The 23,875-nt window shown below is 38.0% G+C and overlaps 3 protein-coding genes across 10 annotated transcripts; 2 read left to right on the forward strand and 1 right to left on the reverse strand.

The window, feature by feature from the left end:
• The first annotated feature begins 445 nt into the window (after positions 1 to 445).
• Positions 446 to 4,593, forward strand: hnrnpa1b (heterogeneous nuclear ribonucleoprotein A1b). 2 transcript variants are annotated; one of them, XR_006095703.1, is made up of 12 exons: positions 446 to 551; positions 1,087 to 1,203; positions 1,655 to 1,801; positions 1,903 to 2,113; positions 2,206 to 2,298; positions 2,384 to 2,434; positions 2,515 to 2,583; positions 2,670 to 2,795; positions 2,882 to 3,016; positions 3,105 to 3,171; positions 4,369 to 4,423; positions 4,504 to 4,593. XR_006095703.1 is itself a non-coding variant. In XM_042408055.1 (11 exons), exons 1-10 carry the CDS (start codon positions 540 to 542, stop codon positions 3,158 to 3,160), a joined length of 1,017 nt encoding a protein of 338 aa, XP_042263989.1. In that variant the 5' UTR covers positions 446 to 539; the 3' UTR covers positions 3,161 to 3,171; positions 3,354 to 3,660. The 2 variants fall into 2 exon arrangements, 1 of the variants encoding a protein (XP_042263989.1); XM_042408055.1 differs by lacking the exons at positions 4,369 to 4,423; positions 4,504 to 4,593 and adding an exon at positions 3,354 to 3,660.
• On the reverse strand, positions 4,585 to 17,236 carry nfe2 (nuclear factor, erythroid 2). 6 transcript variants are annotated; one of them, XM_042408050.1, is made up of 6 exons: positions 17,151 to 17,236; positions 12,089 to 12,283; positions 9,708 to 9,777; positions 7,076 to 7,154; positions 6,813 to 6,950; positions 4,585 to 6,089 (listed from the first exon to the last, which is right to left on the reverse strand). In XM_042408050.1, exons 4-6 carry the CDS (start codon positions 7,121 to 7,123, stop codon positions 4,809 to 4,811), a joined length of 1,467 nt encoding a protein of 488 aa, XP_042263984.1. In that variant the 5' UTR covers positions 7,124 to 7,154; positions 9,708 to 9,777; positions 12,089 to 12,283; positions 17,151 to 17,236; the 3' UTR covers positions 4,585 to 4,808. The 6 variants fall into 6 exon arrangements, with proteins under 6 accessions (XP_042263984.1, XP_042263985.1, XP_042263986.1 ...); XM_042408051.1 differs by having other exon boundaries at positions 12,089 to 12,182; positions 17,151 to 17,232; XM_042408052.1 differs by lacking the exon at positions 17,151 to 17,236 and adding an exon at positions 16,681 to 16,768 and having other exon boundaries at positions 12,089 to 12,182.
• Positions 16,860 to 23,613, forward strand: copz1 (COPI coat complex subunit zeta 1). Of its 2 annotated transcripts, none has more exons than XM_042408057.1 (9): positions 16,860 to 16,966; positions 17,431 to 17,499; positions 18,584 to 18,665; positions 18,756 to 18,847; positions 21,946 to 22,001; positions 22,099 to 22,176; positions 22,294 to 22,345; positions 22,427 to 22,465; positions 22,966 to 23,613. In XM_042408057.1, exons 1-9 carry the CDS (start codon positions 16,949 to 16,951, stop codon positions 23,011 to 23,013), a joined length of 534 nt encoding a protein of 177 aa, XP_042263991.1. In that variant the 5' UTR covers positions 16,860 to 16,948; the 3' UTR covers positions 23,014 to 23,613. The 2 variants fall into 2 exon arrangements, with proteins under 2 accessions (XP_042263991.1, XP_042263990.1); XM_042408056.1 differs by lacking the exon at positions 16,860 to 16,966 and adding an exon at positions 17,149 to 17,304.
• The last annotated feature ends 262 nt before the right edge of the window (positions 23,614 to 23,875 follow it).

Here is a 23,875-nt window from a genome sequence, read left to right on the forward strand (position 1 = left end):
TGTTATGTGTCTCATCAGAAAACACATTAGATATAAATGTGCTTTTGTTTGGTATTTTCCACTGATGAAGCGCTGTTACAGTGAGAAAAGCTGAGCCCCTCCTGCAGCCAAAAATCATTTAAGATTGGTGATTTCTGGTACTTTCCCTCAACATACTCATGGAATTAACATAGTTTTTACTATATTGATCAATTATCAATTATATGTTTATTGACAACATCGTGCACAAACAACAAAATTTGGAAGAAAAAAAATCCACTATGTAAATAATAGCCAGAACCAATTTTTTATCGTCGGTTGTGAGATGGACGCCTCCCGTCAGGTGATTGGACGTTGGTAGTGATTGATTGGATGTAGTCCAATCAAAACTCAATCACTGCTGACGACAGACTGCAGCGGGAATTACTGGCCAATCGCTGTGTAGAAGAGGTGTAACCAATACTATTTATTGTACTGTGGAGAGGCTAGTGAAGCTCGTCTGACGCAGATCGTCTTCCTCCGCTCAGTTTACGAGGAGTCGTCGAGGGTTTTGCTGCAAGATGTCTAAAGATGTGAGTAGAAGCATTTTTAAAAAGAAAAAAAGCCGCGTATATCTTCTTCCTGCATATTACGCGGATGAAATGTGTTTTTTTAAAACCGTGGACTAAACCCAGTGCTGTAAGCTGACTACGTTTTCAGCAGAGCTGCAGCAGCTATCAAGCGCTGCAAAGCCGCCATTTTATAGCAGTTGGGCCTCGTGGCCTTTTGTTCGTGTTGTCAGCTATATACGGAATTAACTAATTTCTCTTATCGATTTGCGCCAGTATCTTGCATACACGTGGCAACGCCACATTAGCAGACACATGCGCTTAGTGTCTACATGTAATTGTTGCTAAAAATACTCATCATTAAAATCTGACCGGTCTGCTAACGTTAATGGCGGCGATGTCTCCCTCCGCCACCCTGTCCTGGTTTTTGATATGTGACGCAGGGCAGATTAATGATTAGTGCATTGGTTATTCACCGTTATTGTTCTCTAAAAGCTCAAATTGCACCCACTGCTTACTAAATTTTATATATTTTGTTCTGTCTTTGTCCACTGTCTAGGTCCCACGCGAGCCAGAGCAGCTTCGCAAGCTGTTCATTGGGGGTTTGAGCTTTGAGACCACAGACGAAAGCCTGCGGGCTCATTTTGAGCAATGGGGGAGCCTTACAGACTGTGTGGTAAGTGGATTTCATTAAGACAAGCATCACCACCTTTGCTGCTGCTCTAACATAATTGTAAGAATTGGAAAGCACTTGAGCTGCAACGATTTATCGATTAGTTGCAAGTATTAATCACCATCTATTTTGATCAATCAGTGGTTTCGAGTCTTATGAAAAGACACCTGAATTCCCTGGTTCAATCTTCTTAGATGTGAATATCTTCTCTTTAGTCTTCTGACAGTAAATTGAATCTCTAAATCAAGACATTTGAGGACCTCATCTTGGGCTTTAGGAAACAGTGATCATCGTTTTTCACCATTTTCTGATATTTTATAGAGCCAACAATTGATTGAGGAAATAATGGTCAGATTAATTGACTGTGAAAATAATGGCTAGTTGCAGCCCTAGAAAGGATGTGTTTGTAGGGGTTTTGGTTAAAGCTGGGAATAATTGAAGCCTCTTCCTTCAGGTCATGAGGGACCCCAACAGCAAAAGATCCAGGGGCTTTGGCTTTGTTACATACTCCTCAGTAGACGAGGTTGATGCTGCCATGGCTGCCCGTCCCCATAAGGTTGATGGAAGAGTGGTAGAACCTAAACGGGCCGTCTCCAGAGAGGTATGTCAAACTAGGAATATTTAATAGTCTTGAAAAACTTACATTTTTACAAAAAAGGAGGAGAAAAAAACACTTGCTGTAACAAAACTCTCTGAACACAGGACTCAAACCGGCCAGGTGCCCATGTAACAGTGAAAAAGATCTTTGTTGGCGGCATCAAGGAAGATACAGATGAGTCACATCTGCGGGATTACTTCCAACAGTTTGGTAAAATCGAGGTCATTGATATTATGACTGATCGTAATACTGGGAAAAAGAGGGGCTTCGCCTTCGTGACTTTTGATGACCACGATGCAGTTGACAGGATTGTCAGTAAGTAGTGACTATGGTAACTGATCTGTAGCTGTCACATTTAACTGAACATTGTCTTGGATAGCCACTTAATTTACTTTTCCACCCCACAGTCCAGAAATACCACACAATCAACTCTCACAACTGTGAAGTGAGGAAGGCCCTCACAAGGCAGGAAATGCAGACTGCAGGAATGGGAATGAGAGGTAGGTTTCATTTGTGCTGTAAACACAGTTCATATTGGTACAATTAAGTGTTCTAGAGTTAATAATTGTTTTATTCCTTTTCCAGGCAGGAGCAGTGGTGGAAGGCCCTATGACTATGACAGAGGCTTCAATCAGGGTAAGACATCTTGGACCATTGGTTTAAACACTGCGGTGGTATGTTGTTTTATACCTGACTCCATGATTTGGTTCTTTCAGGTGGCAGGGGTAGATATGGAGATGGCCCTTACAATTGCAATGGAGGAGATGGTGGTGGTTGTGGTGGCGGTAAGTTGGCAATTCTGTTATGGCTCAAGTGTTTTCACTATTGCAGTTGGGCAACATGTTCATAGATGATTTATGGTTCGTTTTAGGCTATGGAGGTGGCCCTGGCGGTCCTGGTGGCTATAACAATGGCGGCAACAGGGGTTATAACCAGGGTTACAACCAGGGTGGAGGCGGAGGCTATGGAGGAAACGGTTATGATAGCAACGGTTATGGTGAGTATTTTTGACTCACCTTCACTAATATAACTTGTCCACGCTGAAGATATGGTTACTGAAGAATTTCCTACTTTGTTCCACAGGAAACTGTGGTGGTGGTGGAGGCGGCGGTGGCGGCAGTAACTACAATAACATGGGCCACTACGACCCCCAGGCCTCTAACTTTGGCCCAATGAAGAACAACTTCGGAGGTGGCGGCGGTGGTGGCAGGAACTTCGGTAAGTCTTTAAATAGGGATACCGCCTGAAACAGCACTATGAAGGATCTAAGTGTGTGTGTATAATGACTGTTCCTTGTTGTTTCAAGGTGGCTACGGAGGTGGCTCAAACAATGGTGGATATGGCCGTCCAGGACGATTTTGAAATGTGAAGCGGTATGTATTTGAAGGCATGCTTGAACCACCAATTTTGCATCATAAAACCAGAGTTTGTAGTGGCAGGGAATCGTCGTACAGTGCAGATACCAATATATTTAAGAAAAAAAAAAATCACTCTGGATCTCAGGTCATACAAAGTCAGTGCACAGTTAACAATGTTGTTCCGTATTGTTCAACAGGACTGAGTACTTAGGAGAGGAGAGCAAGGAGAGGAGAGCAAGCGAAGTGACAGGGCAGCTGCAGGTTCACCTCCTAAATCTGCTCAGCCAAACAGTTGTGGCAGGTTACAGCTGCTGCAAGAAGAGATGTACAGTAGATAAATCATGGAGGGTCTTCATTTAAACGTTTTGTGTTTTTTCATTGACATGTGTTTCTGGAAAGCAAGCATTCCAATGAGGTTTTATGTAGATTTTTTCTTCAAGTCTGGTTTTTATTTGTATCTGCATCCAATCAAGCTGAAATAAACAATCTTTCAGTTTTTTTTAAGTCTTGTTAGCGTCTTTTAGTGGTTTGGGAAAGGGAGGGTTCACCATTAGAAGCTCTAAAAGATGGGGTAAGGGCCATAATTTACATGGTGTGAGGGGTCTGAAAATCTGTTTACCTAAGGCATGAATGTGTGAGAAGCCATGCTGTAGTCACCACATATTCCATGAGTCATAAATCAAGACCATTTACAATAATACTGGTTGAGGACTGAGAAGTGGTGTGCAAATGCATTCATCATAAAGAGCCCATCACTTGGTACAAACTCTACCCTGAGTTCTGCAAAGATCATCTGGAGGATGCTAGCTTACATGCAAAGTCTTTGAGGCTAGCCATGGAAGCCAGCTGAGGGAGAGAAGTAGCAAACCATCGCCAGGATCATTGAAGCAGGGGAGAGTGAGAACAGAAGCCTGAGGCTAGCAGGCAGCAGCTACCAAAAGGCTTAAATGCTGTCTGTAGGTAAGACCAGACTTCTCAACTACTGATAGTATATCTTGCTTTTGTCATGTAGCTGGTAGTGAGTTGTGTAGCCCAGTAATGACGTAACATTTTTGTGCAAACAAGTTTTATTATGACTTACACCAATTTTGACTGGTAAACTGGGCCTCCTAATTGCATAGTGGTCCTACAACATATTGCATGAAGTGAATAAATGAACACACTTTTCTTTGAAAGACTGCATTTTACTCACTTGGTGTTTCTACTTTCTAGGAAACTACACATGGTCTCCAAAACCTGACTTCATTTGGCTTCATGGCTCGATCAGGTACAAATCACCAAAACCTTGCATATTGTTACATTAAAGTTTTTTGTTTTTTTTTAAACCTGATTTCTGTCTCGTTACAGGTTTACTGAGAAATGCTGGTGCTGAAGACTTTTATTACTTTTTTCTAAGAAACTGAAAAAAATGAAGACTGCTGTGCAGTGTCTTTTTTACTTTTTTTAATAAAGTATTTTTTATAACGGGCTCCGGTGTGGTTTCAGTCATTGTAGAGAAAAAAAGTCCATTTATACATGTATGACAAGTCTTGCTTACAAGGGTTAATTCCTTGAAATGAACATGTAATTTCCAGCCTGTAAAGTACTTTCAATTGGCACAATAAGACAGTATACCTTCTGTAACAGAATAAATAGGTAATGAAGGCCATTTTTTAGCATTGCTCCCTCTTTTGCATATTTGTGTGAGGTACCAAATAGACTTTACCATCAGGTGTCTGTTGTAGGGAGTATTCATCTATTGAATATGGTTGTCCATCTTCATCTCGTAAGTGAGAAAACACTTCTGCATAGAGGTCTGTAAGGCGACATTTAATAAAAGCCAAGCTGCGCTGGAACTGGAGCCTTTCCTGTGCCAGGTTCTCTCTCTGGGCCTGCAGCTGGCCCAGTTCTCTTTCAAGATGAATGATGCTCTCAAGCTTCCTCTTCCTGCAGTTCTGAGCTGCCACTTTGTTCTTCCCCCTCCGTCTAATGTCCCTGACCAGTGCTAGTTGAGTTTCAGTCAGAGAATACTGTGTCAGGAGCTCATTGAAGTCATCCACAGGCAGATTGATAATCTTATCCATGGGGAAGGGGATCTTCAAAGCCACAGCCCGCCTCTCATCCCTGCTCAGTGGTGCAGGACTGGAGACACTTCCTTGTGGTTTTGCATATATGTTATGCTGTGAGCTCCCTCTGGTGGACACTCCGGAGTCATTGTACAGGTCATTCAGAGCAGCGACCTGAGCCTGTTGTTTCACCGACCGAGGTGTCAGAGCATTAGGTTGCGTATGAGATAAAGTGGGTTGGGGAGGGAAATAAGAGGGGTGTGCACCTGAGTGGAAATATGAGTGAGATTGACTCTGATAGTCCATTGAGTAATGGATGTGTGCTCTTCTAGCGTGCTCAGTCATTCTGTCTGGCTCACCATCACTATATGTCATACCTATGTCTACATTCTGGTAACCTGGTGCAACACCAACAGCATTATCTGGCGAAGCTATCGGCGGACTAGAACCCAGAGACAGACCAGAGTCCGACTCCAGATCATCAGCTGAACGAGCATGTCCATGTGTATTCCACAGCATGTGCCGACTTACACCCTGAGAAAGACAGGCATTGGCCCTTCTGTGCCCTTGATTGGTACCTGACATGTTCATCTGCTCCCTAAGAGCCATGAGTGAGTGCTGTGTCTGAGAGGAGACAGGGGGCATTCTTTGATTGAGGTGAGATTCAGTGTGTCCGTACATTGCCTCTGCATTGCTGCCTAGACGGTGACAGACAGGCACCTCTTCAGAGTAACATCCTTCGTAGGTGTCAGAGGTGTTGAGCTCACAAGCAGCAGGAGCAGGCTCAGAATGGGACTGAGCCATCCCATACCCCCCCATAGGGACCATGGGCTCCATGGTTTGGTACTGTGCTGGAGCGTAGGAGCCTTCGCCAGGAGCTTCAAACTCCTGTAACAAAAAAAAAACAATTGACAAGTTTTCATGTCACAACAATGGAAATAAAAAGAATGAAGGCTATTATTAAATTCATGAAACCTCTGGAGTCTTTTTTAAAAATTCATCTAGTTTGCTATAGAACAGTTTGCCCCCACTTCTGTATGCCACCCGTAGCCTATGTAGGGCTCTCATAGATGTGATCAGGTTTCACTTGGAAACAGATGGCTATTGTGCGGTGCAGGGGGGCCGCCAGCAACATACAGCACTTGCCCCCTCTCACAATCTCTTCATCCTGCCATCATTCAAATGGACCATTGTTGCCCACCTGACCTGAGCTTGTATGAGTTTTTCAACAATGAGCACCACATTAAAATCGGTGAATATGTATCTATTCCACTGGCATTCTGCTAAGTAATTATAAATTAATTCATGAGCCACATTTTTAGCTGTTGTGTTTCATACTTTATGTACCTCTGTCACTAATGAAAATTAATCAATAAAATGCATTTGTCTGCTGAGGTTTCTATAAACCTTGGTCAGTTTGGAGCTCAAAAACATTTATATGACAGAAATAGCATTTGTTAAAAGAATAAAACCTGCACCTGATAGTTATAATGCAGCATGGCATATCATGATAATATAGTAAGCATATCTGGAATAAGACATAACATATAGTAACATTTTGCAGTTATGATTTCATTACATGCTCTCTGTGTGTCAATGCTAAAGAGTTACCTGCAGCTCTGTGATGGCCATCAGTTCCTGCCAAGCCATATCCATCTCTGTGTCCTGAGGAGCTCCATGAGGCCTAGCTCCAGGGAAATTAGTTGGCATGGGCACTCCACCACACAGCCTGCCTGGAGTGGCTAATACCTTGTAATAAAAAAAAAAAAGAAATCATTATTGATTTAAAAAAAAAACCTAGAACATTCACAAGTCTATTAAATGCTTGATTATGGCTTATGGTGTCTGTTTTCCCACCTGTTAAACAGACCTACCTCACAGGTTCTCCTCAGTGGGAGAACATAGTTGGCTGTTGAACACATTCAGGACAGGCTCTTGCGGCAAAAAATCAACCTTGACGGGACACAGAACAGCAAGTTATTATCACCTACCCCGCCTCTAAACTTCAACGTAGATGAAAGAAGAAACCTAAATAAAAAATACATTCACTCAGGTTACATATCTGCAAACCGTTACAACACAACACGTCTTCAAAAACGCATTTGCAATACATACAGTATGTTACATATTTGTAGACTTGCTGGTGCTAAATAAATGCCTGTTTGGGTGTCGTGTAGGTTCTTCTGGAACACATGAAATGTTCAGCACAGTTGACTCCTCCCATCAGCTGTCCCGGGGTGCAGCTATGACAACCCCTGATAAGACAATCTGCGGGAAAACAGCGGGCTCTACAAGGCAGACTGGGGCCTGATGGCCGCTTTGGAAAATTTGGTGTATGTCTAATATGTCTGCAGTAATAATTTGGCTTTTTTTGGGTAAGCTCTGACAGTCGACCTTCTTTCAAAGTTTTAGTGTCTTTAACTTGTATTTCAGAATTTTTCCGTTAAAGATAAGAAACGCCTTATCACATGAAATAAAAACACAATTTAAAGTGTTCAATACAGAAGTGAAACAGTGGCTTAAAAACGGAATGCGTTTTGAATTCATCAACTTGTCATATACATGTGCACCTACATACTATTAGAGCTGCAATGATTAATCTATTAGTCACTGGACAGAAAATTCATCAACTATTTTGATAATTAATTAATCGTTTAAGTAATTTTTCAAGGAAAAATGCCAAGCACTTGGTGGTTCCAGGTTTCCAAATGTTAGAATTTGCTGCTTTTCTTGGTCTTACACTATAGTAAGCATAACATTTTTGGTGTTGGACTGTTGGCCGGACAAAATAAGACATTTCAAGATGTTACACTGGACTTAAGGAAACTGTGATCAGACTTTTTCACTGTTTTCTGTTGTAATATAGACTAAATGATTAATCGATTAATCAAGAAATTAGTTATTTTCATCATTTAATAATTTGCAGTATTAAATGATGAAAATAATTGTTATTTGCAGCCCTACATACTGTATACATACAGTATATACTTAGACTCATACACACACACACGCTCTTGCAGCTACATGCCAGTGCATACGTGTACAATACATAGACACATCATCACATGCATATACACATACACACAGTCTGTTTTATCTGTTCTGTTGTGTGTATCCTGAATCTGCTGTAGTAATTTGTTTGTTTAGTTGTTTTGTTTGAATTTAAAAATCTACCCAGGGACAGAAGCTGCATATCAGCTTCAGATGACACAATCCAGCACATACAATACAGCTGTTGCGTTACTTCTCCTTATGTAACGGGGTTTATCTGAATTGTCCCTGTTAAATGAAATAATAAGTAAATAAATGTGAAGAGTCTAATACTTAATGTATCTGTTGCATGAACAAGAATTCTGATTTCATTCTAATAATTCAACATTTACAGTGGAAAGATCACTTTAATGATTTGCGTAAGTTATTCTCAGGAGCATGTTAATTGAATGAATATTTTTGAGCGAGAGAGTTTCCATCAATAAATGCAAAAAGGGATCATTAAGTGGCAGCATCAGGCTGCACTAACAATACAACTGAAACTACTTTGTAGTAATGACACTGACAGTCAGTGTCTCTAGATGCTTGAAGATACATTTTAAGTTAGAATTATTTAAAATGAAAAAGTTGACATGACCAAAGATCAAAGTCAAGCTATTTATTTGGCAGTGGAGTAACTGCAACAATGGGCTGTGTCACACTGAGGTATCACAGATTACAGTTTTGGGTCTATGGGATTAGCCACTGAAGAGACTTTCATGGTCTGCATCAATTAAACTGTCTCAGATCTGAATAAAACATACATGCAAAATTTGGTAAATTCCAGTATATAACATATATTTTTAAGTGTCATCCATGGCCAGAATGCAACAGATATGTTTCACTTTCTTTTTAAAAACATATATATATATATATATATATAAACATACTTCTAATTTCCTCATCCTGAACTACAAAACAGATTTGTGTGCATTACATGAAAGACTATTTGCTATCGTTTTCTACATGTGAATTATTCTGTAATGTTTAAATGTGCTGGAACCTGGTGTTATAACTTTCATATCCTGCTATAACCGGTGTTTTGTTAGTGGTGAGTTTCTGAAGACTGTTTCCTTTGCTGTAAGGAATCATAACTCACTGTCAGCACTCAGTACTGTATTTATTGGTTCAGTCAGTAAAAAAAAGAAGTTGACAATACAGTGAGTCTAATTAAGTCAGGAAGATCAAAATTCAAATAAATAAGATCTAAAATGTAGCAATCTATTTGTTAAAATGTAAAGACAATCTGTGTCATAAATGTAAGTATATTCTTTACAATTTAAATGAATGGAAGTCTAAGTGACAATATAATTACATTGTTTAGTAGTTTAACTTAACATAAAGTGTGATGTCATATTATCTGAAATGTTACATTTACTTAAATATAATGCAATATACATTTAATGTAAATAGGAAATTTGTATCCTCTCAACATAGTGTTGCAATAGAAAGTGTGTCAAATGTGAGTGAACATACCTGAGCAACATTCTCTGCGTCTTCAACAGGTGATGAAGGAAAAAAAGAACTTCAGACGTGAAACACAATCCTGGTGTTAAGAAGAAGAAAAACATTAGCAAAAGGAGAATCTATTCGACATATGTTGTGACGCTGCTTACTTTCAACAGATCATAAGCAGTAAAACACACGAGGCCTCTCCCTCTATCTCTTATTCAACTGTCTGTCTCTCTCTGTTCAGCTACACATACAGCCACCGGCATAAATGGGATGGCTCTGTGCAGACAAACGCAATCTTCCTGTAAAGCACCCACACCACAGTTTTTCTTGTATCCTTAATAGCACACTTACACCCTAACCTCCAAATTTCCCTTTTGCCCACATGACAAACCAACAGTCTGGCATGCACCACACAGTCATTCTGTCAGTCCACACTGAAGTAGGTAGATGTTTACAAATCCCCCCCAAAAAAGAGAAAAACCTGCAAGCAATTTTGACTCTAATTTTGTGATGACAATACAAATATATTGATCTGATTAAACAGCTAAGAGTGAGTGAAAACTAGCCGCATGGTTGTCTCTGTCCTGGTCAAACCGTACAAGAACAGTGTCCTTTCAAATCCTCCCAAACAAAAGGTATGATGAGTGTTATATGGAGCACCTGGTGTCAGAAGTGGCGTTGCAGTGAGGGCCCTGTTCAAGCAGAGGTGGGTTGGAAGCTGGATAGAGACTTAGTTTAGTAGAGATGGAATGTACACCCTGCGACAGGTAAGAAAGACTACATTGTTCCTCTGTCTGGCAGAGCACCCGCCAAGGGAGAGAGAGGAGCAGGGGGAGAATGGAGGGGAGCGTGTCTTACATAGCAAGTGACCATTAAAATCCTTCACAAAAAAATCCCCTCATTGCCCTGATCTGAAGCACTGGGAACAGTGAACTCACAAAGGCTACGTGTTGCCCTATTGTGTAACATCCTTCACACAATTACTAATGGTAGAGATGTTGCATATTAATTGTTTTATAAAGCAATACCTTTTTTATTTTCATGTGCAGTGATAAAAGTGACTCACAGTGACAATGATGATTTTGGAACTAACTGATTTCATTTTTTGCAGCATCTGTTGTTGACGGCATCTGTTATTTGAGCTTCTGTGGCTACACATATGTTAGGGCCGACATATATTTAAAATAAACTGCAAAGTCTTTGTAAAGTAAGTTGATGCAAATATATGTTTGTAGAATTACTTGCATAAAAGAGATCCCCAGCCCATTTTCTGAGAAGAAAAAAAGTCAGCAGTCATTCTCACATAAAACAGCTGCTGTGTGCAACAAATGCACACTTCTCCGAATACATGGCATTTCTTTTTCGCAGAAAGTGAAAAAGGGCGAAAGCAAATGTCATTATTGCCCTCTTCCTTGAATCGCAGTGGGTCAACATTTCTGACACTAATAAACAGAAAAAAGTTAACACAAATTTCCATGAACTGCACAAAAATATTCTCAAATTGCTACAGATTTTTAAAATTTAGTTAGTACTCTTTACCACTAACACATGTGATAAGTTGAATAACTTAAAAGGTGTTCATGTTCAGTTTATTTTGCCAGTAATAACGGCAGCTGGCTTCTTCTATGATGAAACTTCTTAAACAATAATACAGAAAAAATGTCTAAAGGGGGTTAAAGACTTTTAAAAGCAATGTACACATTCTGCTCATAAGTGTATAAAAACACAACATGATTATACTCATTCTAAGGCTTAAGGTTTTGTGAAAGAAATACACATTTTAGGGCTGGTAAAAAACAAAAAAGGGAGTAAGGAATTTCAGTGAGGCACTGTATATTCAGAAAGCATGAGAACATGGAAGGTTTTGTGCGGCCTATTACAATATCACATCCCACTGAGACATAAATCACAATGTTTTCTCTGTCATTGTTCTAAGATGGAAAAAGTAGGTGGCTGACAGAGTCAAGAAAGGTGAATGTCTACCAGGAATCAAAGAAGGGACTTCCCAACCCAAGTTCCTAGCACCCAGCCCCTGACTCAACCACCACCACAGCATGCCAAAGAGCACCCTGTTATTACTCCAACCACAGTGGTTTTGAATCTGGACACAGTTCCCAGGTCAACGCCCACGTTCCCTGTTTGTGTTTGTTTGCTTCAATTAGTCTTTGACATCTCTGCTTTCCAGCTTGCATGAACCTCTCAGGGCTGACAGCCTTTACTCAATGTGCACCACGGTGCTATGAACATCTCAACTTCAAAAATAGACCGGAAATGTTGGCTGGGAACTGCCATGTTGACTCACTTAGGCTTAAATTCTCTTAATGACCACATCATTTTATATTATGGTGTGTTAAATCTAAGCTGAAACTCATGGTTAAACTTTTTTTTTCTTGTTTCCTCACCTTATATGTGTATCCCAGTGTTTCCATGGCATTTCATTTGTCCATTAAAGATGGAGGAATGTGGCATCTTTGGTTTTTGTTGTAATCCAGAAAGCTGTATCAGACATGAGTGGAGAAAACCACCTCACTACTAAACAAAATGAGTGTGTGTCTTGGGTTGTGGTATCAAAAAGGGAATATTTTTGAAGTCAGTTTCTGGGAAAGGAAAAAAAATAGTGAGGTCAGATGGAATAGTATTATTTTTTTTCCTTCCAGCATCATATTGATTATTACTGAGTTGCAATTTTGATCTGAAATATTAAAAACCAAAGGAAAGTTTACATATTGCTCCCATGTTAACTTATGAACTTAATAAAATACTACAAATAAAAGGCAGTATTTTCAGTAGTTCATAGTAGTGATAGGCCGACTAGAACACAACTGGACTGGGTTTGTGAACTTGATCCACCATGCTATAGGTGCTCTGCATGGCTGGTATCCTATTTCACATATTGGCCTAATCCTGCTGTGGACAAAGACGCACATTCAAATTAATGCAGTTATCATCTTCTTACAATGAGCAGGACACAAAATTATCTTTTTTGCATATACAGTTCTTCTCAGAATTATTGAAGAAAGATAGAAATGGGAGATGACCTTGCTGTATCTTAGAATGTTTTTCATTATGGTTACAAATCATCACTACCAGAAAAATAGCAAATGAGGAACCTGAATATGCAGCATCACTACTGAATGTCTCAATAAGGCCTTATCTCAAGATGTTTAGATAAAGATAATGTTTTGCAACAGCAGTACTGTATTTCTTGATTATTTTTGCGATAATCTTAGTTTCCTCTTTGTTTCTCTTCTTACAAAGCCACCCACTATATAACTGGTGTAGGAAAACAGAATTACTAAGTAACTAGAATTACTACAGAAATATGTAATATTTTTTTAAAAAAAAGGGTCTTTAAGTGCTGTTGTAAGTGTTTGTGTGCATGTACATAGTAGATGTACACATGCGATTGCACGTCCTTATAACAATGAATGCCAAGGCTGGTTGGTTATACAGAGGCAGAGAGGGAAGGCAGGGAAAGGAGGATGTTGGTCGCCGGAAGCTCTGCTTCATACTGATAAAAGGAGCGCTTGGTTCTTAGGAAGAGAACTGCTAACTGCTGTGGTTGCTGGCATACACAGAGGAGAGGGGAGCACCCTGCACTATCACATTACTTTATCCTCTCAATCTATTACTGTGTTATTGTTTAATTAATTTCTACTTTTTAATCTTCTTGAGCAATATGACTAATAAGGTGTAGTAAACATTTAGTGAACAAGAGATCTATCAGAGACATTATCAGTCTCTTAAACAGTTCCCCTACTGTTTTGAAGATTTTCTGAAGGGGACTATATTTTAAATATGAAAGAGGTCAATTTATCTTTCACTCATGGCTTATTCCTTATGGCTCCTCAACTATGATGTGCAGGTGCATACATTTTTACATAACTTATTTAAAAGAAATCATTGGTGTGGTTCATTTTTAATGCCAGCAGCATGCCAGTTGTGATACACTTTTTGTGTTCATTCATCATTGATTCATCATTCAGTTTTCATTCATCACCATTGCCAACTCTGCCTGTCATCATCATCACTGTGATGGCTACATGTAGGGTATGAAAATAACTATATAATATGTTTTACTTCTGAGATGAGGTGAGATGACAGTGACAGTGAACCTTTAAGTGTCAGCTAGTTCAAGGCAGCACACTGTTTCCTCTACAGTCGGGGTAATTTTGAAATCTTAGCGGCTGAATTGTGTAAACATTGTGCTGTATTGCAACATTTCATTGTCGCCCACAGTGCTGTTGTGAATGCACATCAAAAAAGACTGTATCTTTTTACCATACACTGGTCAGTAGAACTGTACGTATTCCAATTTTATTTGAATCTCAAGCCCCAAAATATCTTACAGTAAGACCAAATGGTGATGTCATTTATGGACTGAGATAGAGGGAAATCCCCATCAGCCTGGGTTTCCAAATGCTTCCCAGAAGTGGGAACTAAGATAATTGGAGTTGGTTAAATGTAGGAGGATCCTGAAAAAGGATGTTGATGAGTACGAGAAAGCTAAAATGGCTTGTAAATGAGTTACCATGCAGTCCTACAGAAAACATTTGTCATCTCAAGCTACTGAACCCATAATGTATGGAGGGTTTTAAGGGCTGAAACTAACCCCCCCCCCCCCCAAAAAAAAAAAGAAAACAGAAAACAAAACAAAACAAACACACAAATATATATATATATATATATATATATATATATATATATATATACAAAAAAAAATAAAAATAAATATATATATATATATATATATATATATATATACATATACATATATATACATATACATATACATACATATATATATATATATATATATATATATATATATATATATATATATATATATATATATATATATATATACAAAAAAAAAAATATATATATATATATATATATATATACATATACACATATATACATATACATATATATATATATATATATATATATATATATATATATATATATATATATATATATATAAAATTATATGATTATATAATAAAATACTTGGGTAAATGAATAAAAAATAATAATGTAATTCAATGCTCAATAAATATGTAATTATATAATAAAAAGTTCAAATAAATGACTAAAAAAATAATAATGTAATTCAATGCTTAAGTGTCACCATAAATAAATCACAAATTAAATGAGACATTCAATATATAAATGTTAAATTTATTTGCGTATTTATTTATTCATTTATATATATATTTATATATTTACACATTTGTACATTTATTTATTCATTCGTATATTAATGAATTTATTTACTTATTCATTTATTCACACATTTATTCATCTATTCATAATTTTATTTGTTTATTTATACATACTTTTCTTTATCCATAATGTAGCTTGCTGTAGCGAAATAAATAAATATGTCAGTTTCATCCATCAAAAGTCAGGGGGCAGGTTAAAGCCTCTGATTGGCAAATGAACAGTATTACAGACCGAGCACAAGTGGCAACGGGGCTGAAAAATGAAGCTAATGCGGAAGTGCCAAAAACTGCAGTACTGCAAATGGCCACTTGAGGCTGGCTCCAAAAGTGAGTCAATCCCCATAGACCCCCATGTTAAAATGCCCAACTTTACAGCAGAAATAAACATGTTTATTACAGCCTAGTACAAAAAGCGGTTTTGATCTCTATAGCTAATTTCCCTGTTTATGACAACTGTACGGGGGTCAATTCTTTTTTGTAACTCACCCGTTTCAATTAAAGTAAGTCATAAAGTTATGCATAATCAAGGAGTGACAGGTCGCTAGCCGTTAGGTGGATTAGCTGGGAATTAGACAGAGTCAGGCACTGCCAAGATGGCGACAGCTGGAGCTGCCCACTTTGAGTTTCAAAACTGCTCTTCAAAAACCAATGGGTGACGTCACGGTGGCTAAGTCCATATTTTTTACAGTCTATGACCCAAGTGACCTATGTGAATACAGCTTCATTAATTTCTGTGTCAGTCAGGGCCAATATCATTCCAATTTGTTCAGCGAGGCCCTCAATCAGATCTAAAAAAGCACAGGAATTGGTGTTTGCCTCCATCTGTTCAGCTACAGCCAACATATCTACCATTGTAGTATGCAAGCTTTAATTCAGTGCTGTCATCTTGGATTAGGCAATGACAGTAGAGTCAAGTTTAACCACCAATTGCAGGGCAGAGTCCACCCCCTGACCCCTACAAATGTGTAAATATTTGTAAATATTTGAATATATATGAAGATCAAAATTAACCACCGCATACTGAAATTACTTTACTGTGACTTCATTAGAAGTGAACGTGTTTCGCCTGTAGCTTCTTCAGGTTCACTCACAGGCGAAACGCGTTGTTCACTGCAAATAAAGTCACAATAAAGTAATTTCAATGTGTGCTGGTTAATTTTGATCTTCACCTAAGATGTTCCTGCGACCAACCAACACTTGATTGAAAATACTGGCTGTGGGGAGTTCTGTTCACTGATATGAATATATATGAATGAATGAATGAATTAATTAATTAATTAATGAATAAATAAATAAAGTTGACATTAAAATATTTAATGTCTCATTTAATTTGTGATTTATTTATTTATTTATGGTGACAACTAAGCATTAAGTTATACAATTATATCTTTTTTCATTTATTTAAGCATTTTATTATATAATTATATATTTATTCATTTTAAAGCATTTATTTATACAATTATATATTTATTACGCATTAAATTATATAATTACTTATTTGAGCATTAAATTATATAACTATTTATGTATTTATATATTTAGTTTAGGTCCTTAAAACCCTCCAAAACAATGTACCATTTGGTTTAACTACCATAGGCTACCCTACCCTTGGCAGAGTCCCCATAGGTATCATCACCAGGGAATTACATATGGGAATTGCATAAATGATTAACTTTATGTGAACTTTGCGTTAATAAAAGGGACAGGCCACGGATAAAAATTATTAAAAAATATTACAGGTTCATAGAGAACATGTTTTACTTTACCTGAGGGACACTGTCAAGCTGCAACTTCCCCTACTGAAGGGTCAAACGTGTTACAGTTACTGCCACGTTTGAATGTACTTTATAATAAGCCATACATGTTCATTTTCAGCATTTATGATATGCTCTTTCTTTCGTGTCTCCGCACCCGGTAGTGAACTGCTCTTTGCCCCGTACGCACAACGCCAGCCAATGGGAAAGAGCCTCACTCACTGTACGTATTACGTAGGCCACTATTAGCCAGCTACCTGGTTTGCTAACAAGAAAGAAGATGGATTCTCCAATACTGGTAATGTATTTGGCAAAAATAATAATTGGACATAGCATACGCGTCATTCAAGCCGTCAGTTATAACAACATCACAGAATAATGTAATGGTAATTGTTTCTCGGAACGGTCTTCAATGTGGCAGTTTAGCAAGTTAGCGTAAACAGGATGGCTAAGTAGCTAACGTTAGCTGCTTGTAACATTACATGTTTGTTGGTGATGTGGAAGTATCATGTCCTCCTTTTAATCATATTGTTGACTCTGGTCGGATGGCTTTTTGACTCTTTCATCTCATGTGTAGCGTCTCCACTGCCGACCCCGGGAGAGTTTGGTGTCACAACTTCAATTTTTTCAGTTGTTGTAAGATTGTTTGGCGACTTCACCGATTAGCGCTGACGAGTTCTAATCAACTAACGTTAGTCGGTGCTCAAATGTAACAATACTTGCCTGAAGTAAGATAATGCTTTATGTCTGCTACCTTCACAGGAACCATCCTTGTATACTGTCAAAGCAGTTCTCATTCTGGACAACGACGGAGACAGGCTTTATGCCAAGGTATGAATTAAGTTAGGCAATTATACATTAAAAAATACCTATGTGAGTAAACTTTTCCTAACCATTTCCTAGCTGAACTTCTTGGCTCTGGACCAACTGCATTAAAGGATAAGTCTGGTGACATTATCATTGTCATTGTGGACAAATCCTATGAAAGGACCAAAACCATCAATTAATTGATCCAATAGCAAGTATTGGTTGTAGCCAAAGCCTGGTATAACTTTATTCCTCTGTGCCACAGACCTATATTGTTGAACCAAACTTTTTAAAAACACATCAATGAGCCATGCCGTCACACTGGGCGACGTGTTCCTTCAGTACCATGTAGGGCTGCAACTAATGTAATTTTCATTATTAATTAATCTGTTGATTCTTTTCTTGATTAACTGATTATTTGTTTTGTCTATGAAATTTCAGAAAATGGTGAAAAATATTGATCACTGTTTCCCAAAGCCCAAAGAGACGTCCTCATATGTCTTGTTTTGTCCCGGGCAACAGTCAATAATCCAAAGATATTTAGTTTACAATGATAGTGGACTACACAAATCAACAAATATTAATTTGTATTATATTCATTGGAGACACTGGAACCAGAGAATTTGACTTTTTTTCTTAAAAAAAATAATAAAAACAACCGATTATCAAAATATTTGGCGATTTATTTTTTGTCAGACTAATTGATTAATCAACTAATTGACTAATTGTTGCAGCTTTACACTAATGGTGGTCACTAGTGCACCAAATCCATGGCTGAAAATGATCCCCAAAAATGTACCATTTACTCCTGTTTGAGTAATGTTTGCTAAATGCTATTTTAGGAAAATATTGAAAGTATATATTTGTAACCTGACTTTAAAGATCTATGTTTTCATTTGGAATTTATGCGTGTGTGACTGAGTGCCACAGGCAGAGCAGAGAAGTTGGAAAGTTGGAGAAGTTGAAGACTGACTAACGCACTGGTGGTTTTGGTCTTTTTTAGAATATCACTAGTTGTATCCTGTAGTGGGAGTTCAACCTAGTTTAAGTGTGCTGTGGGTTATAGATTTACATCAATATAACGTTTTTATTTTAAATCCATCCACAGTATTATGATGATACATACCCGACAGTGAAGGAGCAGAAAGCATTTGAGAAGAACATATTCAACAAAACACACAGGACGGACAGTAAGAGATGACATTATTACCTCATTAAATGCAACTTTTTCCTCCTCAGTACATTTCTAACACGCATGGTTGTTTTGTTTGTGCTCTAAGGTGAGATAGCGCTACTCGAGGGCCTCACTGTTGTCTACAAGAGCAACATAGACCTCTTCTTTTATGTGATTGGAAGTTCACATGAAAATGAGGTAAGCTTAATTAATTAATTCTTTTTAGGCATGAATTGTAGCTCAACTATAATGCGATGAGCAAAGTCACACAAATATAAATCTACTAAAAGTGCTCCTACTCACATCTTGTCTCTTATGATGGTTTGAATCATAAGAAACCAAAGAGCAACCTCTGAGTATTGTTATCATACTAAGTGTAAAACAATATTCTAAAGCCCTAAAACATCAGTACCGTACAGTATTTCAACATATTATTATTGTTTTTTCTGATTCAGGATGACATTTATGTAGAAAATTGATTTATGTTCAGATCAAAAAGAAACAATGGATCTATTTTTCAAGTTTTTATTTTTTCATAAATTTCTAAATGCCAGATTCAACTTTGAGTTATAGTGCCCAGTTTAACTAGATACGAGATGTTTTGGCTAGGAGTATCCATTACATAGTAGGGTCCAAAAGTCTGAGACCACTTTCCCCGAATGGGAAAGTGGTCTCAGACTTTTTTCCCATTCAGAGAATGTGGTCTCAGACTTTTGGAAGCTACTGTATGTACTCTCTTGAGTTGTGCAACAGCGTTGTTTCACATTTCAGATTATTTTGGTTTAGTCTTCTTAATATTGTGACATACAGAACATGTGGCTCTAGAATGTAAATTATTATGTTTATCAATGTGAATTAATCTGTATTTTTGAGTATTACGAATTAGGTGATATTATCCATAATATTATTCTTAATTATATTATTCAATATTATTTATAATCATCTTTTTTAACAGGAGTTGGATGGTAATTATGTAATGAATAAAGTAATTTTATGAATTTGACACAGGTCATGTAAATAGCCTATTCCGTTCAGATATTCTGAAGTAGGCCTTATTCTGAATGTAGCATTGTCTCATTAAGACGTGGGATATGCTGATATTATTCAGGTTTTAGGAGCATTCTTTGGACATGTATACAGTGCATTCTGAATATGTGTCTCAATCGGGTTTTTACCACAGTTTGTGACACACGGCCTCTTGTCCGTTTATGGTCAGCTCTATGCGTTGTAAACAAACCAGCTAGCCAACAGTTTGTACGGCTGGGGTAGAGATGTATTCCCAAAAGAAAAGCCCACATTTCTGGTCGGAAGGAGAAACACACCTTTTAAATATTTTGAAAGACTTGGATATCAACAGATTGCTGGATATACGCAAATATTGCAACGCCAACCTTTTCAAGAAGGTGGTTGAATGAATGAAAGAGGGAGGCTGTGTTCTCATGGTTGGAGAAGTCCACCACCAGCAGAAAGCTTAAAAAAAAACCCTATTTAGACGCAAAGAAGAAAAGTGGCACAAGCAGCTCCACCCGTTCCACTTTTCTATATTTTGATGTGATAAATAGAGTATGCAGGGCTGCATGTAAATGTGAATATTTGTGGAACATTCATTTTCATTAGCCATGTGAACTGCTTAGTAGGAATGTTGTCTTTTTCGGAATAAAGGCAAAAACCAGAATATTTTGTGCATGTAATCTTAGTCAGTGTGGCATGTGCAAAAGTTTGGGAACCCTAAGAGTTCTGAAGTCTCGGCTTCTTTTTGCAAGATCTCATACCTTAATTAGCTTGTTAAGTTTGAGGCATTGCAACACTAGGAAATGTTCGTTGTTGCCGGTTTTAAAGCTTTACAAATACTCTGACTCTTCAAACCTTGTGCGAACACTCAGCAACCATGGGTTCCTCTAAGCAGCTGTGTAAGACTCTAAAAATGGAAGTCATTGATACCCACAATGCAGAGGAAGGCTACAAGAAGACCGCAAAGCGTTGTCAGCTTGCAGATTCCACAGTGCGAAATATAATTAAGAGATGGCAGTTTAGGGGAACTTGCGAGGTCACGATGAGATCTGGAAGACCAAGATAACTCTCGGATGCTGGTCAGAAAGGCAAATCAAAACCCCCATTTGACTGCAAAAAACCTGCTGGAAGATTTAGCTGACTCAGGAGTGGTGGTGCACCGTTCCACCGTGCAGCGATGCTAACACAAACAAGACCTTCGTGGAAGAGTCAGTAGAAGAAAACCTTACCTGTGTCCTCATCATAAAATCCAACGTCAAAGTATGCAACGGACCATCTACAAAAGCCTGATGAAACAAGTGCTGTGAACTGATGAAGTTAAAGTTGAACTCTTTGGACATAATCAGCAAACATATGTTTGGAGACAAAAAAGGAGCAGCATTTAATGAAAAGAACAGCTTGCCAACTGTTAAGCATGGGGGTGGATCTATCCTGCTTTGGGGTTATGTTGCAGTCAGTGGCACAGGAAACATTGCATGGGTGGAAGGAAGAATGGATTCCGCTAAAGTCCAGCAAATTCTGGAGGCAAACATCCCACTGTCTGTAAAAAAGCTGAAGCTGAAAAGAGGATGGCTTCTACAACAGAATAATGATCCTAAATCCATGAAATCCACCAGTGACTACCTCAAGAGATGCAAGCTGGAGGTTATCCATCACAGTTCCCTTACTGAAACATAATTAAAAATCTGTAGGTAGATCTTAGAAGAGCTGTGCATGCGAGACGGACCAAGAATATTGCAGAACTAAAAGCCTTTTGCAATGAAGAATGGAAGAAAATCCCAAATACAAGAACTGAAAGACTTTTAGCTGGGTCCAAAAAGCGTTTGCAAGCTGTGATATCTGCCAGAGGGGTGTTACGAAGTACTGACTATGTGGGGTGCCTGATCTTTTACCCAAAGTTTTGCACAATGTTTTTATTCTTTTAGTTTTGTTCAATGTATGACATAAAAAGTAACTATACATTAATGTTTGCTGAAAATATTGTGTTTTATGCTCCATATCACAGAGAGGCTGTGTGTTTACATCTTTTCTATTAAAAAAAATCACCAAAATATTTTATTTGTCAAGGGTGCCCAAACTTCAGCATACAACTGTACCAAGTAAATATAAATTGGAAGATTGTGTGCCTTAAGGTCTATAGAAAAATTGAGAACAACATAAGAAGTGATTCCACACATGTTATTTCTTGAGTGATTTTTGTTGTTGTTGTTTTTTCTCCCCATATAAAAACACTTTGGACTCATTAGACATGAACAAATTCTAATATAATCTTTTATTCTCTACAGCTTATGCTTATGGCAGTTCTAAATTGCCTCTTTGATTCTCTCAGTCAGATGTTGAGGTATGTTTCTACAGTGTTTATTTTGCAAAACCTTTATTTCTACAAATCTTTTTCTGATGACTACAAAGTTAAGCTTTTTTTTCTCCTCACACTGCAGAAAAAATGTTGAGAGGAGAGCTTTGTTGGAGAATATGGAGGGGCTCTTCCTTGCTGTGGATGAAATTGTAGATGGAGGGTGAGTACAAATTGCGCAGCTTGAATCTTTTGATGCTAAGTCCTGTCTTGTTTAAATGACTGCAGTATTAGTGTAGCATTACTGATCATTGCTCTGCCTCTTTGCTGCCTCCTGCAGGGTGATCCTAGAGAGTGACCCGCAACAAGTTGTGCATCGTGTGGCTCTCAGAGTAAGCTCCTCTCCTCTCAGAAATATTTTGATATAGTTTGATGTCATCTCAACTGCTAACGTAACATAATTGTACTTGTAGGGTGATGATGTGCCTTTGACCGAGCAGACCGTCACCCAGGTGAGAAAAACATCCCTGCCTTTCTCTTCTCTCTGCTATAAAGTTTAAAAGCTCCATTAGTTTATTGACTGTTAAAATACATTACTTCAGAATCTATTAATATGATATGAATAATATAATAAAGGGCATTATTATAGCCTCATTCTCCTCCATTCCTACTTTATCACTCACTTCTTGGTTGTCATATATTGCATTGTCTTCTGTGTATGACAGTGTACATGGTTACTGATTATTCAGTGGTAGGTAGCCAACAGTGGTTCCTGTCTTTTAGTTCTTACATGAGTCTGCCTGTGTGTGAGCTCCTCTTGATTAATGTTGTCATTTAAGAGGCCTGAGACTGGCTACCGCCATCCCTCCTCTGGCTGTGATTAATGACTAACCCCCGATCCCCATACTTTATGGTTATGATTCGGCTTTCATTCAGCGAATTAAGATGATTAATTAGATCTTGCATATTTATCTGTTATCACTTGTTGGTTAAAACTAGTTTCCCTCCACAGGTTCTTCAGTCTGCCAAAGAACAAATCAAGTGGTCGCTTCTACGATAGAGTCACCCTTCTACCAGTCTACCAGTGAGCCGCTGTACAGCCCAGTCTTCATGGCACTGATCCACATACTCCTCTTCCTATGATTTCCACTCCTTCAATCAAAGCTGTGAGGAGTACCACTGGCTGAGTCAGTCACACTCCCAGGACTACTGCTTGACAAAATTTCATTTTTCTATTTTTTTTTCTTTATCCTTGTTGCACAGGCTTGCATTGTATGACATAATCAACAGGAGGAAAAGATATGGTGTACATTCCATACCAGGGCTGGCCTGTTTTGTTTGTTTGTTTCTTAATTACAGAATCCGGGTGTTTATTAAACCAGCATATCTCTATAAACATTGACAAACTTAGCATGTGACAACATTCCATTGTCTCTAGGAGCAAGAATTTTATCTGTTTGACAGCATCCTGCCGTCTCCTCCAGATTACTGTACAAAGTATTGAAGCACTATAACTCATTTAATTTACATGAATATTGTGGTTATAAAATGTACAATTAGTACTGTAATCATACCACTGATTGCAGAGTTATGTTTTGCATTTATTTTGTCCGGGGACCTTTCATCATCAGATACTTTTAATAAATGTTTGTTGACACTGGTATGTGAACTGCTGTGGTACTATCTAACACTGTATGCCGTAAATGTTGTACTCCCAACAAACATTGGTTTGTTCATGATTGTTTTATGCATGTCACACATAGTGTTATAGTTATTAACTATAGACTAGCTTTCATGGTGTTGACATGACTTGCCATAAGTTATTATGTGCAAATTTAGCAGGCTTTCAAGAGCTAGTGATTCCTCATTTCAGAGCTTACATGCTGGGTGTTCTTTGTCCCTGATGACCTCAGCAGGAGCCA

This window comes from Thunnus maccoyii, chromosome 4 (genome assembly GCF_910596095.1).
Source record: "Thunnus maccoyii chromosome 4, fThuMac1.1, whole genome shotgun sequence".
In the NCBI taxonomy this organism is placed as follows: Eukaryota; Metazoa; Chordata; class Actinopteri; order Scombriformes; family Scombridae; genus Thunnus; species Thunnus maccoyii.